This window comes from Oreochromis niloticus, unplaced genomic scaffold, assembly GCF_001858045.2.
Source record: "Oreochromis niloticus isolate F11D_XX unplaced genomic scaffold, O_niloticus_UMD_NMBU tig00001690_pilon, whole genome shotgun sequence".
Lineage (NCBI taxonomy): Eukaryota > Metazoa > Chordata > Actinopteri > Cichliformes > Cichlidae > Oreochromis > Oreochromis niloticus.
Genome location: NW_020327453.1, coordinates 18,250 through 34,790, shown reverse-complemented (window position 1 = coordinate 34,790; position 16,541 = coordinate 18,250). Strand labels below are relative to the sequence as shown.

Below are 16,541 nucleotides of genomic sequence, written 5' to 3'. Positions count from 1 at the left end.
GTTATTTTTTTTTCTTATGAAATATTCCTTGTGAGCAGTTAAATTGTTTCATCAGTGACAGTATATGGCCTTTAAAGACTGGAAATTTAGACTCATTTCTGCATTGCATATGTGATTTTTTACTGTAATAGCTAGTCATGCTTTCTGTGATTAAAATAATAATATGTTGATTGTGTGTGTTTGTGTTTAAGCTGGGCCACTACAGGCAAGGAATGAATTTCTATTTCAGTTCTGAGACTTGGAGTTTTTTTGCTTACATTTTATTTCAGCCTAACAGAAAGTAAATGTCCAGCACATATTGTGATACATGCTCAATCATCCAGGTAAAGAAATTCCAGGAAGTCGATTCTGTTCATCTAAATGTAACATTTTCAGTGAGAGAAACGTTTCAGGAAGACTGGGAGGAACACTGGGTTAAGTGGAAAGTCAAAGAGGCCATTAACATGACATAGGAATGAACAACTCTGAACGGAGGAGGGGGCCCCAGAGTACAGCTTTCACTGTCTTACAATGCTGTGATTGTAGCCATTCACCAACACTCTGTGAATGGTACTCAAGGCAATTGATCAATGATAATGACAACTTGCATATTAACGGTCTTGAAAGTGATCCCATACCTCATTGTTAATCATTGATGCTAGTTTCTGTCACTATGCAAAAGTACTGTTTATAGGGTTGGGGAATCCTGCAGGCAAGTCAACAAAGGAGAGGGAGAGAAAAAAAGAGCAGAAGAAGAAGGATAGAAGAAACACTGAGAATCTGCTTCAAAACCTTGTAACAGTCACAGTGGTATATATAGTGTCTCTTTAAGACAACCCAAGAAGAGGGTTAATGTTGTCATCGCTATGCACCACTGCCCTCTCGTGTGGACATGTGTTTGCACGCTAGTGCATGAGGAGGGACGGATTTTATGTTTTACCTCTCCAGACACCTTTTTTTTTGCAACGTTATGGGTTCTACGAACACTGTGCGCTCTGTTTGTTAAGCTGCAGTCGTTCATCCAGGCTTATATAGGTGATGAAGAGAACGTGTATTAAAGAACACACTGTGGAATTCCCAATGCCAGTGTGAGTGTGTATTCTTTTGACTATCATGCTAAGTGTTTTTGCCGCCTCCTCTCAACCACTAAACACAACCCGACGTTACAACCTGCTGAAAAATATAGCAGAGAAACCCAAACAACAACCTATCAATGCATAAATAACAGTAAATAATGATAAATGTCACTGAACACCACACAGTACTTATAATACCAGATATACAGTGGCTTGCGAAAGTATTCGGCCCCCTTGAACCTTTCCACATTTTGTCACATTACAGCCACAAACATGAATCAATTTTACTGGAATTCCACGTGAAAGACCAATACAAAGTGGTGTACACGTGAGAAGTGGAATGAAAATCATACATGATTCCAAACATTTTTTACAAATAAATAACTGCAAAGTAGGGTGTGCGTAATTATTCAGCCCCCTGAGTCAATACTTTGTAGAACCACCTTTTGCTGCAATTACAGCTGCCAGTCTTTTAGGGTATGTCTCTACCAGCTTTGCACATCTACAGACTGAAATTCTTGCCCATTCTTCTTTGCAAAACAGCTCCAGCTCAGTCAGATTAGATGGACAGTGTTTGTGAACAGCAGTTTAGAGCGAAATCCTCTAAAATAAAAAATAAACAAATAAAAAATCAAAATAATCAGATTGGAAATGAACAATATTGAAATACCACTATTATAAAACAATGGCCATGGTTGGATTAATACCTCATGAGGGCCTTCAGCAGGTCAGTCTTTCTTCTGCTTGCTTTCCCCATATCTCCTGTTTCTTCAACATAATTCTTCATGAAATTAAAAGTCAATTAAACTGATTATTGTTGTTGTAAAGTGAATATTCAATGTATTCTTTTTCAAATGCATTTGTTTCACTTCTGAGTAAAAGACTGCTTCATATGGTGATACTGACCAAAAGTCTCGGGAAAAACTACTTTATTCAAAATCACAGGCTAACGCGAAAGTTTTGATGTATTTAACGAGGGGAAACCCATGAGATGTTAACTCATTTAATTATAAAAACAATGATTTTGATCAGAAAAAAAGATGATTTCAGAATCATAGAAATCCAATCAACACTTTAATGTGGATTTGGAATGGAATTTATTCAGTTTGATAATTTTACACAATGATTTGGGGTTATGAAATGTGAATTATACATGTTTTGTTGGCTCAAAAAATACTACCATAGCTTATGTTGCAGTTAATAAAAATAACCAAAGAAGTTGTGTTTCCGAGTTGTTGGTTTTTTTTGTTTGTTTGTTTTGTTTTTTTTAAACACTTTTATTTGAAATAACTGTATGTGCACCTATTAACTTTTTTCCAACACTTCGTATTACAAGTTTAACAAGACATTGTGATGTCTTTGTTATATGCTGTGGGTATGAATTTGCTAATCTCTTTACAAAACCATGCTGCAGAATATATAGTCAAAGCATATTTACCAAATCATTTGCTTGGCCCACATTTGACACGTCACATCCAGCATAATTGGTCCCACGTATTTCCCCTAAAGAAATAAGATTTGGTGATATGATTGGAATAATAGTGTGGTAACATTAAAAATATCCAAATGAATGGACAGACACGTTCCATCCCGTGGTGTGCCCAGTGCACCTCCAGTTCTCTAATTATACAGTGTAATTATACCAACTATTTCTACAGACGTTTTAAGCAGTGGATCTTTAGTATTTATTTTAGCAATGCAATGTTATTATATGGCAATTGTTGCTTTTCAAACACAAATCTACTACTACAAAATGAAACATAGGAAAACACAAAGGGAAGAAGATGACTACAAGTGTTCCACTGAGTGTTTACTCACACTAGAATCCTGTAACAAGGTTATATAAATGCAGTGATTTATTTTTATTGTAATCCTGTGTTCTTGTTGTCATCCTGGTATGATAAACTGAAACATATATTTGGATCTTAAACATAATTTTAGTTTAAAAATCTATCTTTACACACACACAAACACACGCACACACACACACACACAAACACACAGACACACACACACACACACACACACAGACACACACACACACACACACACACACACACAGAGTTACGATAAACCCCCCTTCCCCCCTTTGCAATGCTGACAAACATTTATCCCTTTGGGGTACAAAAGAAGAAGCACAGTCACAGAAATGCAACAACCTAGCAGAACTCCAAGAATAACAACAACAGGGCCTAATCCTGGTCCTACATTAGTTAAAAGAGAGAGAGACTGTTTAATTTAATATGTGTTCATGGAATTTCTCAGTTGTTGCAGAAATGTGCTTATAATCAACAATATTCTGTTTTTGTAGAGCTAGAGACAGCTTATGATGAATCTTTAACAATCATGGCATAAATCGATTGATTGATTGATTGATTGATTGATATACCTTTATTAGTCCCACAAGGGGGAAATTTCATAAGATCTACCAAATTGCTGGATTAAAATCCCTTTTCTTCCCCATTTGGATGCTTTGTTGGAGCCTCAGCAGGTCTTTTTGGCCATATCTACATGCACTGAGTTGCTGTTGCACACACACCACTCGGTCTGCAGACCGTGACAAAAAAGCAGTTAGGACTGTGCTGATTATACTTTGAAGGCTTAAGAATAGTTTTTTAACAAGAATAACTATCAAACAGTGTTCGACTTAACAAAATAGACAGTTACAAAACCAGATGAAAGAAGATGAGAGCTTTTGCAAAGCCCAGGAGGAGGCAAATGTGACAGGAAGTCTACATTTGAATCTATTCTGTACTGACCAATCAGCAGCATTTTGCTCTCTTACCGAATACAGTGATTTCACCTCCTTCATTCTGTGAAATACCAACAGTCCTCAACAAGGAGCAGTGTCACGATGGTCATGTTATGGATTATATTGCTTTTTCTTCATCAAGGATGTAAGTGTGCATTTAACTTTACTAAAGATGTTCTAGATTGAGAATTTAATGTCAAATAGATGTGTAACTTTTCTATATTCTAATTCAGATACTCTAGTTCCAGTGAAAACTGTTCAGCTTGGTGAACCAGTGAACATAACATGTGCTTTGCCCGATGTGGTCAGCATTAGAGGAGTCGACTGGTACAAGCAGAGTGTTGGAGATACTCTCAAATTAATAGTGACACTGTTTAAAACTGCAACACCTCAGTATGGTCAAGAAATATTTAAATCAAGATTTCAAGCACATTATGATAAGAAATTTAGCAACCTGACCATTTTGAAAGCAGTCCAAGACGATGAGGGAATCTATCACTGTGGAATCATAGAGTGGATTAATCCTGAATGGACTGGAACATATTTGTTAGTAAAAGGTAAGTTAGTAATACACTGCCGTACTTTTATAAACTTTAAAGTGTTTCAGGGCGTGTTATGAAGAATGTATTTGTGTTTTGTATTCCACAGGAAATAATCAGACAGCATCAAATTATACTGTTGTTCAGTGGCCAACAGTGTTAAATCCACTGCGTTCAGGAAATTCAATGGCTCTCCAGTGTTCAGTCTATTCGGACTCTGACAAGATGTGTCCCAGAGATTATAATGTGTTCTGGTTCAGAGCTGGATCAGATCAATTACACCCAAGCATCATCTACACTGATGGAAACAGACACAGTGAAAGTGAGATAATATCAGACTCACAGGAGAGGTGTCTTTATCGCTTCTCTAAGAATGTCAGCTCATCTGATGCTGGGACTTACTACTGTGCTGTGGCCACATGTGGGGAGATATTATTTGGAAATGGAACTAAACTGGACATTGAAGGTATTTGGTGTTAAGTACTTCAATCTATACTATATATTCACAAAAAATGTCTTTTTGGGAATTGTTTTTTTGTTTTTTTGTAGTGCAATCAACACAATCAGCATTTTTCAAATGGCAATATTAATAGTTTGCTTGGCCATTTCTCTCTGGAAATGTTGATTAATCTGCAACAGATGACTAGTTAATACTTGAATAATATGACAGCTAGGTTTCAGTGTTTTTTAGAATCATCAATAATTTCCTGTCTTGTTTTTTTTTTTTTTCTAGAGCAAAAATCAGGTTCTGAATTTACTGTGCTGGTTATGGCAATAATCTTCTTGGTTATTTCTGTGACTCTCATTATTGTTTGTTGTCAAACTCCAAGAGGAATATGTGAACAATGCAAAGGTAAGTGTTGTTCATGGTAAGAAAAGTCACTCAAACATCATTCTAGTGATGTGCGATACCACTGATTTCCTTTCCAATCTGACACCAAGTAAAAACCTATAACAGAGCTGCGAAACACTTAAAATATACATTATTATCTATCTGTCTTATGTATGATTATCTATCTGTGTTATGTATTTTTAAGCAGTATTTTAGATTTTTAAAGCCTACAATGACTTTTTACTGCAATTATGCTGTATATTTTAATGATACCCAACCTATATAATCCACTTTAAATCTTCTACAACCAAATGAATCTGTTTGAGTTGATCTTAGGGACACAAATATTATTTTAAGCTGAACTCATAAAGCTATTTCTTGTAGCATGTATTTTTTTCATTTCTTATTTCATAACAATCTATTAATGTACATTAGAACAAATGGGATTGAATTCCCATTATTTAAACATTGGCACAAAAATTCGCACACTTTCCAAAATTCAGCAACAATGCTATGTGTCACCAACAGCTCCAGATTTTATTCCTCTGTAATCAGATACTTCCCATCATCATATTCTGTTTGTCTCTGAACGTTTATGGTCTTGCAACGTGGCCCAAACCACATCTTGGCCGCATCATTCTAACAAACATTATTCAATAAAACTGGACTCACATTTGTGTTGTGATTTTGTCTATCAACACAGATGCAGTTGCTTTGCAAACAAATCTGACAGCAAAAGGAGATCAGGAAATTCTGCAGGTAACGCTGAAAAATATCAGGACCAAGTTTTCAGTATCTTTTAATGCATGCCTTTGTAAATAAGTCTCACCATTTTTTTGTTTTTTTCATCAGACAAATGACGACTCATTGGTTTATTCTGTAGCAATTTTCTCTTGTGGAAAAATTAGATACAGGAACAAAAACTAGATACAGGACTGCAGAACCTGCAGAAGATGAGAAATAATTTGAAGGTTCTTGAGCTGGATTGATATCTAGACACATATAACTCTTGCCTTTTTAAATTGGGTTAGAAATGTACTTGTTCTTCTAGCTAACCTAATTTTCTTCTCCATGTTTATCGATAATTTTGTTGACAGAAATAAATAGTTACAATGATAATTTTCACTGTTAAGTTTTCCCAATAGACGTAAATGCTATGAAAGCCATCTATGAATGATTTTTTTTTTTTTTTTTTTTTTTTGTGGAGCTTTTCTCTTCTCTTCTTTTGACATGTTTTTAGATATTCTTGTATCTGGATTTATTTCTCCATGTCATGTATAAAAAGGAAAGATGGAAACAGTGGATGTATTACTTCCTTCTTAGTAGACAGAAAGAAAATAGTGTATTTATATACAATTATATTACATGAAATGAAAAAATCTATTTTATGCAATTTCTTTAAGTGTTCAGCATGGCTACTTTTTAAAATGTTGATGCATGCTTTTATTTTGTGTTCATTTTATTCAATTATGACCTTCATGTTTTGAAAATATCTCAGTCAGTATATGTTGATTTGAATTGAATAAAAAGTTACTGACTTTTGTCTTGTTTATTTAATGGACTCAGTTGTACAATAGTTAAATAACACAAATAAACTAGAAGGACATCAAATTGCATTCTTCATGTCAGAAGTAGGCCTTACATTTTTTGGCTTCTGTCATTAATTATGGGCGCATCAAGAATGAATTTAAAAATCACAGTAAAATAACTTTATTAGGTGATTGTGACACTTGTTCAGCTTCAGACTTATCTCACGTCTTTAGGAAAATTCAGTGGGACTGAAGTTAAAACTGTACTGTAACATATGTGAGCGTATGGGCAGTACGGTGGTGCACTGTTCACTGTCATTTCACATGAAGGTTCCTGGTTCAAATCAATCATATGGTTGCCTGACATATGACAGCTCGGTATATACACTAACAGGTTACCTTGGCAACCAGAGTCTGGAATGCCTGTCAGCAACTTATAGGTCGTGTCCAAATTCATGGGCTGCATCCTCCTGAGGACCCGGCCTTCGCGGTCTACGTGGGCCGGGTCCTCAGAAGGTCGGGTAGGCCGGAAGTAAACGGCTGTGAAATTGGACGGTCCAGCCTTCTGATTAGCGTCACCGCTGTCTCGGTGGAGTTTAATAAACTCAGCCGTCTGCTCCTTGCTATGTAAAATATAACAGGACACTGGCATAAATTCTCGACCATCTCACACTTCTGTTTAATCAGTTTTCTGTTTGACGTTTATTCAGCTGTGTGAAAACCACCCGGGGGATTAATAAAGTTTTATTTTATCTAATCTAATCTAATATCTTTAATCTCAGCCAAACCGATTTACTCACGAACAAATAAAACACTGAAAAAAGCCAAACAATATCCTTTTTAGGTTGTCTAAGTGACTTATATATTATGTTTAACCTGAGTAGCGAAAGTCCGCGGTGATCTGAAAATGATGTGCCGGGAGTTGTGCCGTTCTCGGCGGCTTCAGTGACCCTCGAGCTCTCGGTTAGCTATCAAGCTGGTGGGTAACAGACGTCTCCGAAAACGTCGAAGCACTTTTGCAAATATGCGATATCTTGATAAACCGAGCAGATATTTGAAGTTTACACAGCTACATTCTCGCCTGAAAATATGTTAAAAGTTTATTTTGTGACCCAGAAAGATTAATAAAGGTAATTTTAAAACTTAGTAGCGGCCGCCATTGCCGGAAACTGGAGTTTGGCTGGGCCGCGCTATGAATTCTGGGATATGGTGGGCCACGAAGGACACACCCGACCCATCCTTCAAATTCGGGGAAAAGGAGGACACATTTGTCGGCTGCATTCGGAGGAGTCTACGAATTTGGACAGCCTTCGGCGCGTCGCTGTGACGTAATCGGTCTACAAATGCGGCCTCAGGAGGATGCAGCCCATGAATTTGGACACGACCATAGTTGATGACAAGTAATGCACAGCAAAGCGATGTGCAACAAGCGAATTCTTCCGTGCAGATACACTTTTACCTTTTTGTAAGCAAGCATATGTTAAGGTGGGGTCTTAACGTATTTTGTGGCAGTCTGTTGCACCGAGCTTGACAAAAAGAGACTTTGAACAAAATTTTAAGTTTCACAGTTCAACTTTCCTTGAATTTTTTAAAAGTGCTCTTGAGCAGCTGTTCCGCAGACTTTTTGAAGGTCTTTCAAAAGTTTTACTTTGGACAAGTTTTACTGTTTTGCACTCATTGTATTCCAGATTTTTTTTTTTTTCCTCAGTCACTTAGTACTGACCTAACCTAACTTGGGGTGTGAACCACTGACACATGACTTAGCAAAAAACTAATTTTGAATTGTATTTTTTGTTACAAACAGTCTGTCACAGTTTGACAGGAAATAAGGCGTTTCCCAAAAACTTGTGGAATCGTTGCATGGCGTATTGGAAATTTAAGGAAATTGGAGAAGCACAGGATAGTTTAAAAAGGGCTTGGCTTAGAAAACTACCTACCAAATATTTACTTTCAAGGTCATCAGAATCATATAAGCTCAATTTGTGTCTTATATATGTTTTCATCAAATTTGGCAGTTAGTCTGCTATTTCCCATTTTGGTACTAAAATATAAAAAAATGAGTAGTGGCACAACATTTTGCACAGTACAGTATTTTATTGTTGTGTTATACAATGCTAAAGACTAGAAATATGTGATGTAGAGTGAAACATAATGTGAAGCTAGCTGAAATAGCTTGGTCACAATGGCATCTAAATGCAATGATCAGAAGTGAAGAAGTAAATTAATTTTGACAGTTTATCATACAAGACCATTGATGAAACAATGGTCTTGTATGATGTTACATCTGTTTTCACTTGTCTTCCAGTCATTGAAGCAGTGGAGGTAGTAAGAGATAACAGGATGACCCCAACCTCAGCAAAAGGACCACTCTCAGCACCGACCAAGTGTGTTTGGTCTTGGAACTGTGTCTTAATTACATACATTTCATATACAAGGATGAATACTACAGGTGGAAACATGGGTGGGCCATAGGTTCCTCTGTTTCACCCAGTGTGGAAAACTTGTGCATGGAAGAGGTAGAAAAGAGGGCTTTGTTATCCTACCCTGGAACACCATTAAGTCATTGGTTCAGGTATGTGGATGACACCTGGGTGAAACTCAAATCTCAGGAACTACCACAATTTAGGGATCACATTAACTCTGTGGACAAACACATCAAGTTCACCAGGGAGGATATGAAAATGACAGGTTAGCCTTCTTAGACTGTGAGATTTCCATCAGTAATGTGGGACATTTAAAAGGTGATGTATAAGATAAACCAATGAAAGCTCCAGGCAATCCAGGAGACAAGAAGGATGACTGCTGCCTAAGGGAAAACCCTTAGTGATCCCTTATGTGTCAGGAGTATTCGAGCAGTCGAGAAGCATTTTCTCTAAACACCATATCTCTGTGGCTTTTAAACCTCAAAACATGCTGCACCAAAAATTGGTCCACTCTAAGGATCGGGTCCCCCAACACAAACAGAGTAATATAGTGTACGCTGTAAAGTGTCAGGAGGATTGCCATGATTTATACATCGGGGAAACCAAACAACCTCTGGCTAAGTAGACAGCACAATACAGAAGAGCCACCTCATCAGGCCAGGACTCCGCAGTCTATTCACACCTACAGGCCAGTGGCCAATCTTTCAATGACGAGAATGTACACATCCTGGACAGGGAGGAACCCTGGTTTGAGCAGGGAGTCAAGGAGGCCATTTACTTTAAAAGGGAAAGACTATCTCTGAATTGAAGAGGGGGCCTAAGGGTACATCTTTCACGATTTCACAATGCTGTGATTGCAGCCGTTCCCCAACTCTCTGTGAATGGTACTCATGGTCGATGATCAATGATCAATTTTCTTTGATCAGTAGTTGTTGATCAATGGTCATTACAATTTGCAGTTTTCACCAGTGGTGCTAGTTTCAGTTATTTCAGAAACGCTACATCGAGATGAACAGAATTAACTTTTTGGGATTATGATCTTTCCCTAATTTGCAAATACACAAAAGAAAAAGACAAAAAAAAGAATACATTTGTTATCTGAACTGGAAGCTCGCTAAATAGCTGTATAGCAAAAATGGTCTACACATCACAAACAATCCCTTTGATGCATTTCGCAACCTTCAGTTATGGTCATTTAAGTTTTAGACTTAAGCAAACTCTGTCGGACATATGGATTCATTGATCAATGTAAAATAATGCATGTTATATGCTTTTTCACGCTTGGTATTGGCTGCATGGATTGAGCATGTAATATGCAGAACAAAATTCAATTGATGCTCAAACACCCAGTTGATGGGAGTTTATGCAGAGCCTTATACAGAGGGAAAATTTGTCTTGCCAAAGATGTGACTTCATAACTATTATTGTGAAGCCACCAAATCAAAGCTAAAATCACAATTAAATCTGGCATTATTGTAACTAGCATCTAGCTTCTAGATTTCCGGTTCCAGGTCGCTGCTCGTGTGGTTGACCAGCCAGTCAGCTGAGCAGTTTTGCGTTCTTATTCTAACTTTAATGCTCTTTTCGTTGTTGTTTTTCGCCGTCTACCAGGTATATTTATATTCTTTTCCTTTCTCCTTTTCCTCATTTTTGTGATTTTTCAGACTTGTTTTCGACTTGTTTCCTACACCAGGGACTCCCTCATCCAGCTGCGGCTGCAGCAGCAGCCCAGGCTCTGGCTTTTCCGCTCCGCTTCCATGGACTAATTTCCCGAGGAAATACTCTGTGGACACGGAAATCACCTGGATGAGTACAGAACTGCCTCCGGTCTGGCATTTACGGAATCGTGGTTAAACAACAGCGGCGACAACAGCATGCTGCACATTGATGGCTTTTCGCCACCCCTTCGTATGGACAGAGACCGCAAACACACCGGGAAGCAACATACATACAGACACATGGTGGCATGTGTCTGTATGTAAACAACAGCTGGTGTTCTACAGTTACTGTGAGGGAGAAGCTGTGCACTACAGACATTGAGCTTCTGGCTGTTTCCCTGCACCCCTACTACCTCCCCAGAGAATTCCCGCAGCTTTTCATCATCTTGGTTTACATCCACCCCAGAGCTGATGCAGCTAAAGCCACAGAGTACTTTGCCAACACTCTACACAAACTGGAACAATTATCACCGGACTCTCCCAAGTTCATCCTGGGACAAGTCGCTTAAAGGATACCAACAGCATGTTACATGCAGCACACGTCAGGGGAAGACTCTGGATAAATGCTATGGCTCTGTACCAGATGCATTTAAAGCTCTACCCCTCCCCCCTCTCGGCTCAGCAGACCACCACACCATCCTGCTGGCCCCTGCTTACACCCCAGTCATCAAAAGGATTAAAAAGGTCACCAAAAACATCAAGCAGTGGACAGCGGAAAGTATCCTCACTCTACAAGGATGTTTCGAAGCCACTGACTGGGACAGCTTCTTTCTCCCTCTGATGACATTGACGAACAAGTCAACACGGTGACATCATACATCTCCTTCTGTGTTGACAACATTATCCCCTCAAAAACAACAAACCCTGGATCACCAAGGAGCTCAAGGAAATCATTAATAAAAAAAAAAGAGGATTTTCTTCACCAGCTCTGCACTGGATAAAAAGTAGGTCAACCGGGAGGTCAAGAGGGCCATAAAAACTGCTAAACTGTAGTATAAAAACACATTTGAAAAAAAAAATTCACCACAGGGGACCTCCGCTCAGCCTGGCAGGGCCTCAAAATCATGGCCTCTGTGAATACTGTGGTGACCACCCCCAGAACCATCCAGGTGGAGGGCAGCAACACCTCCTCCCTCCGTGACAACATCAACGCTTTCTACAGGCAATCGTGGCTCAAGAGTTGGCAGTTCGTCTTGTAATCGGAAGGTTGCCGTTTCGAGCCCCAGCTCCGACAGTCTCGGTCGGTGTGTCCTTGGGCAAGACACTCCACCCTACTGGTGGTGGTCAGAGGGCCCGGTAACGCCAGTGTCACAGTGTCCGGCAGCCTCGTCTCTTTCAGCGCGCCCCAGGGCAGCTGTGGCTGCAATGTAGCTTGCCATCACCTGTGTGTGAATGGATGGATGACTGAATGTAGTGTAAAGTGCTTTGGGGTCCATGGGGACTAAGTAAAGCGCTATCCAAATACAGGCCATTTACCATTTACACCAGGTTTGAGACGGACAATATCACCCAGCTTGAGAAGTCCTGATCCTCACTCAAACCTGGCAGGTCTGCACTCACCTTCAGGACTGAGGACGTGGTGTGAGCCCTCAGGAGGACCAGGGAGAGGAGCTCACCCGGCCCTGACAACATCAGCAGTCGAGTTCTGAGGCACTGTGGCAACAAGGAAGTGTGTTCTGGACTCTATTTCAACACTCAATTGACAGTCACACCGTCCCCCAGCTGTGGAAACACTCCACAGTCATCCCCATCCCCAAAAGAAACAACCCAAAGTCTCTGAATGATCTTCATCCTGTGGCCCTCACCTCCCTGGTGATGAAGGCCATGGAGAAGATCATAAAACAGCACATCGTAAGAGCAACTGACCCCCTGATGGACCCACTCCACCCTTCATCTTGGACTCCATCCACAAACATCTGGAGCTCCCTGACTCCTCTGCCAGACTTCTGTTTGCTGATTTCATATCAGCGTTCAACACTCTGCAGCCTCATATCCTGGCCACTAAACTTTCATCCAGATTTCACCTGGATGATCAGCTAATCCTGTGGATATTGGACTTTTTGACCAACAGGACTCAGAAAGTTCGGGTCAACAACTCTCTTTCTAGTCTCCGTTCCACCTCCACTGGCTACCCCCAGGGCTGTGTGCTCTCCCCCCTGCTCTTCATCCTCTACACCGATGACTGCAGATCCACACAGCCCAACTGTCACCTGGTGAAATATGCTGACGACACAGTTCTCCTGTCACTGCTGTCAGGCCCCTCACAACACCACAGGCCTGCTCTTCAGGAGTTTGTAGAGGGGTGTGACAGCTCCAAACTTTAACTGAATGTGAGCAAAACCAAAGAGATGGTGGTGACCTTCTCCAGTAGGCAGAGGGATCTGGCTGCTTCAGTCACCACCATCCATGGGAAGCCAGTGGAGGTAGTTGAGGAGTACAAATATCTGGGAACCATTTTTGACAACCTCCTGAAATTCTCTGCCAACACAGAGGAGATTCTCAGGAGGTGCCACCAACGGCTATACCTCCTTAGGAAACTCAACTCCTTTGGAGTCAGCACACCCATCATGATGACTTTTTACTATGCCTTCCTGGAAAGCATCATGACGCTCTCCATTACCTGCTGGTTCCACTCCCTCAGCCTTCAGAACAGGAACAGACTGCAGCACACTGCATCAGTGTGCTGTAAAATCATTGGCCTGCCTGTCAGAACTCTGGCACAGGTTTTCAGCCAACAGGCCCTTAGACAGGCAGCCAAAATCATCAATGACCCCTCTCACATTCTTCACCCCGCATTTCAATGGCTCCCATCTGGGTGACGCCTCCGCTGAATTTCCTGCAGGACTAAGAGGAGGAGAGCCACCTTTGTCCCCAAACCACCCTGCTTTTTAACTCCAGCCGATAAGAACATTTCCCACACCCATAAACATAAACTACTCTACACTCTTTTTATACTGCCGACACTTTACTCACTTTTACTCACTTACAGTCATTTATTCACCTTTCAGTCAGTATAATTTTAAAACTGTAATTTTTAAATTGTGCATATACTGTATATTCTGTGTATTTATTATCTCACTCTTATTGCCTGTTTATGACCTGTCCTTATCTTCAACACCATGCTGCTCTGTTGTATCTTAATTGCCCCTTGGGGATAAATAAAGTCTTTCTGATTCTGATTCTGAATCACCACGGGTTCATGTGTGTGTCTGTGTGTGTGTGTGTGTGTGTGTGTGTGTGTGTGTGTGTGTGTGTGTGTTGGGCTTTTGGGGGGGGGGGTTGGTGTTGGGTGTTTAAACAGCTACTGATCTGTTTACAATGTAATTTGCTCCCAAAAATGCCCATAAGCTTTGGTTTTTGAAGAGGCTAAACCATTTGCTTCAGGCAAGCAACATGTATTCAGGCCTTCTCGTCGGCTCTTTTAAGGTACAAAATGCAATGATCAGTCAAAATGAACAATGAATGTACACAGTTTACTTTGAAATGCAAAATGTGGTGATTTTCTGAAGTATTTCTTGCGGTAAAAGCCACAAACAGCAGTTGGGACTGTGCTGATTACTCTTTTAGTGCTTAAGATTTATTAAGGATACTTTTTAACAAGAATATCTATAACCCATAGGGAACAGTGTTCTAGTTAACAAAATGGGCAGTTGCAATACAAGATGAAAGAAGATGAGAGCGTTTGCAAAGCCCAGGAGGAGGCAAATGTGACAGGAAGTCTACATTTGAATCTATTCTGTACTGACCAATCAGCAGCATTTCACTGTCTTACCGAATACAGTGATTTCACCTCCTTCATTCAGTGAAATACCAGCCAAGTCCTCAACAAGGAGCAGTGTCACGATGGTCATGTTATGGATTATATTGCTTTTTCTTCATCAAGGATGTAAGTGTGCATTTAACTTTATTAAAGATGTTCTAAATTGAGAATTTAATGTCAAATAGATGTGTAGAGAAAACCATAACTTTTCTATATTGTAATTCAGATACTCTAGTTCCAGTGAAAACTGTTCAGCTTGGTGAACCAGCGAACATAACATGTGCTTTGCCCGATGTGGTCAGCATTAGAGGAGTCCACTGGTACAAGCAGAGTGTTGGAGATACTCTCAAATTAATAGTGACACTGTTTAAAACTGCAACACCTCAGTATGGTCAAGAAATATTTAAATCAAGATTTCAAGCACATTATGATAAGAAATTTAGCAACCTGACCATTTTGAAAGCAGTCCAAGACGATGAGGGAATCTATCACTGTGGAATCATAGAGTGGATTAATCCTGAATGGACTGGAACATATTTGTTAGTAAAAGGTAAGTTAGTAATACACTGCCATACTTTTATAAACTTTAAAGTGTTTCAGGGCGTGTTATGCAGAATGTATTTGTGTTTTGTATTCCACAGGAAATAATCAGACAGCATCAAATTATACTGTTGTTCAGTGGCCAACAGTGTTAAATCCACTGCGTTCAGGAAATTCAATGGCTCTCCAGTGTTCAGTCTATTCGGACTCTGACAAGATGTGTCCCAGAGATTATAATGTGTTCTGGTTCAGAGCTGGATCAGATCAATTACACCCAAGCATCATCTACACTGATGGAAACAGACACAGTGAAAGTGAGATAATATCAGACTCACAGGAGAGGTGTCTTTATCGCTTCTCTAAGAATGTCAGCTCATCTGATGCTGGGACTTACTACTGTGCTGTGGCCACATGTGGGGAGATATTATTTGGAAATGGAACTAAACTGGACATTGAAGGTATTTGGTGTTAAGTACTTTAGTCTAAACTATATATTCCAAGCTGATAACAGTTTTTGAGAATTGATTTTTTGTTTGTTTTTTGTAGTGCAGCCAACACAATCAGGATTTATTCAAATGGCAATATTAATAGTTTGCTTGGCCATTTCTCTCTTTGGGAATGTTGTCTTGATCTGTAACCGAAGAGTATGTAAACCATTTCAAGGTAAGTCTTATAAAAAGCTGAAATTATTTAAAATGCAAAAATTTATTTTTATCATGTTTTTAGGACCCAAAATGTATGGATTATACAAACATGACAGAAGTTCTGCTGTAAAACGAACTGTTTTCTGTGGCGATTGAGATGTAGCGTTGTGATTTGTGTTCCTGTGTGTACTTTATTTATACAAACAAATTTATGCAAATAATTAATTTTTGTTAGTGATCAGTGACCATAATTTGTGAGTTAAATGAAACAGTAGATGCACTTCACTACTGTATTTTTTCATTAGTATGTAATGAATGTAATTTGTTTTGCTATATCAGATACTCCAAACAAGACCTCAAACCAAGCAGTACATGATCGTGTAAGTAATTAAAATTATTGGTATTCAGTTAATATTTGTCAAAAACACCTTGATATCACTATGTATATAACTGTTTTACTTTTTCAATGTTACACAGACTAAAGCTGATGAAGAACTAAACTATGCTGCACTACATTTCTCTGAAAGAAAAACAAGGGGAAAGAGGAAGACTGAGTTTGCTGAGGATAGTGTTTACTCTCAAGTTAAACGCTGATGCCAATGACAGTGTTTAGGATTTTGTGAAATTTAAATTGAACCTGACATCAGACTCTATGTTTGTGATTCTTTCATATTGTTATTTTTTTTCTCATGAAATATTCCTTGTGAGCAGTTAAATTGTTTCATCAGTGACAGTATATGGCCTTTAAA

The 16,541-nt window shown here is 39.3% G+C and overlaps 2 protein-coding genes across 2 annotated transcripts; both read left to right on the top strand.

Moving 5' to 3' along the window:
• Window positions 1–3,824: 3,824 nt before the first annotated feature.
• On the top strand, window positions 3,825–6,673 carry LOC112844853 (uncharacterized). The gene is made up of 6 exons (XM_025904456.1): window positions 3,825–3,952; window positions 4,041–4,364; window positions 4,456–4,812; window positions 5,080–5,199; window positions 5,882–5,937; window positions 6,031–6,673. The coding sequence occupies exons 1-6, from the start codon at window positions 3,910–3,912 to the stop codon at window positions 6,103–6,105; spliced, it is 975 nt and encodes a 324-aa protein (XP_025760241.1). The 5' UTR covers window positions 3,825–3,909; the 3' UTR covers window positions 6,106–6,673.
• Window positions 6,674–14,663: 7,990 nt separating this feature from the next.
• LOC109203591 (uncharacterized) lies at window positions 14,664–16,534 on the top strand. The gene is made up of 6 exons (XM_019363208.2): window positions 14,664–14,734; window positions 14,835–15,158; window positions 15,250–15,606; window positions 15,695–15,811; window positions 16,132–16,172; window positions 16,270–16,534. Exons 1-6 carry the CDS (start codon window positions 14,692–14,694, stop codon window positions 16,384–16,386), a joined length of 999 nt encoding a protein of 332 aa, XP_019218753.1. The 5' UTR covers window positions 14,664–14,691; the 3' UTR covers window positions 16,387–16,534.
• The last annotated feature ends 7 nt before the right edge of the window (window positions 16,535–16,541 follow it).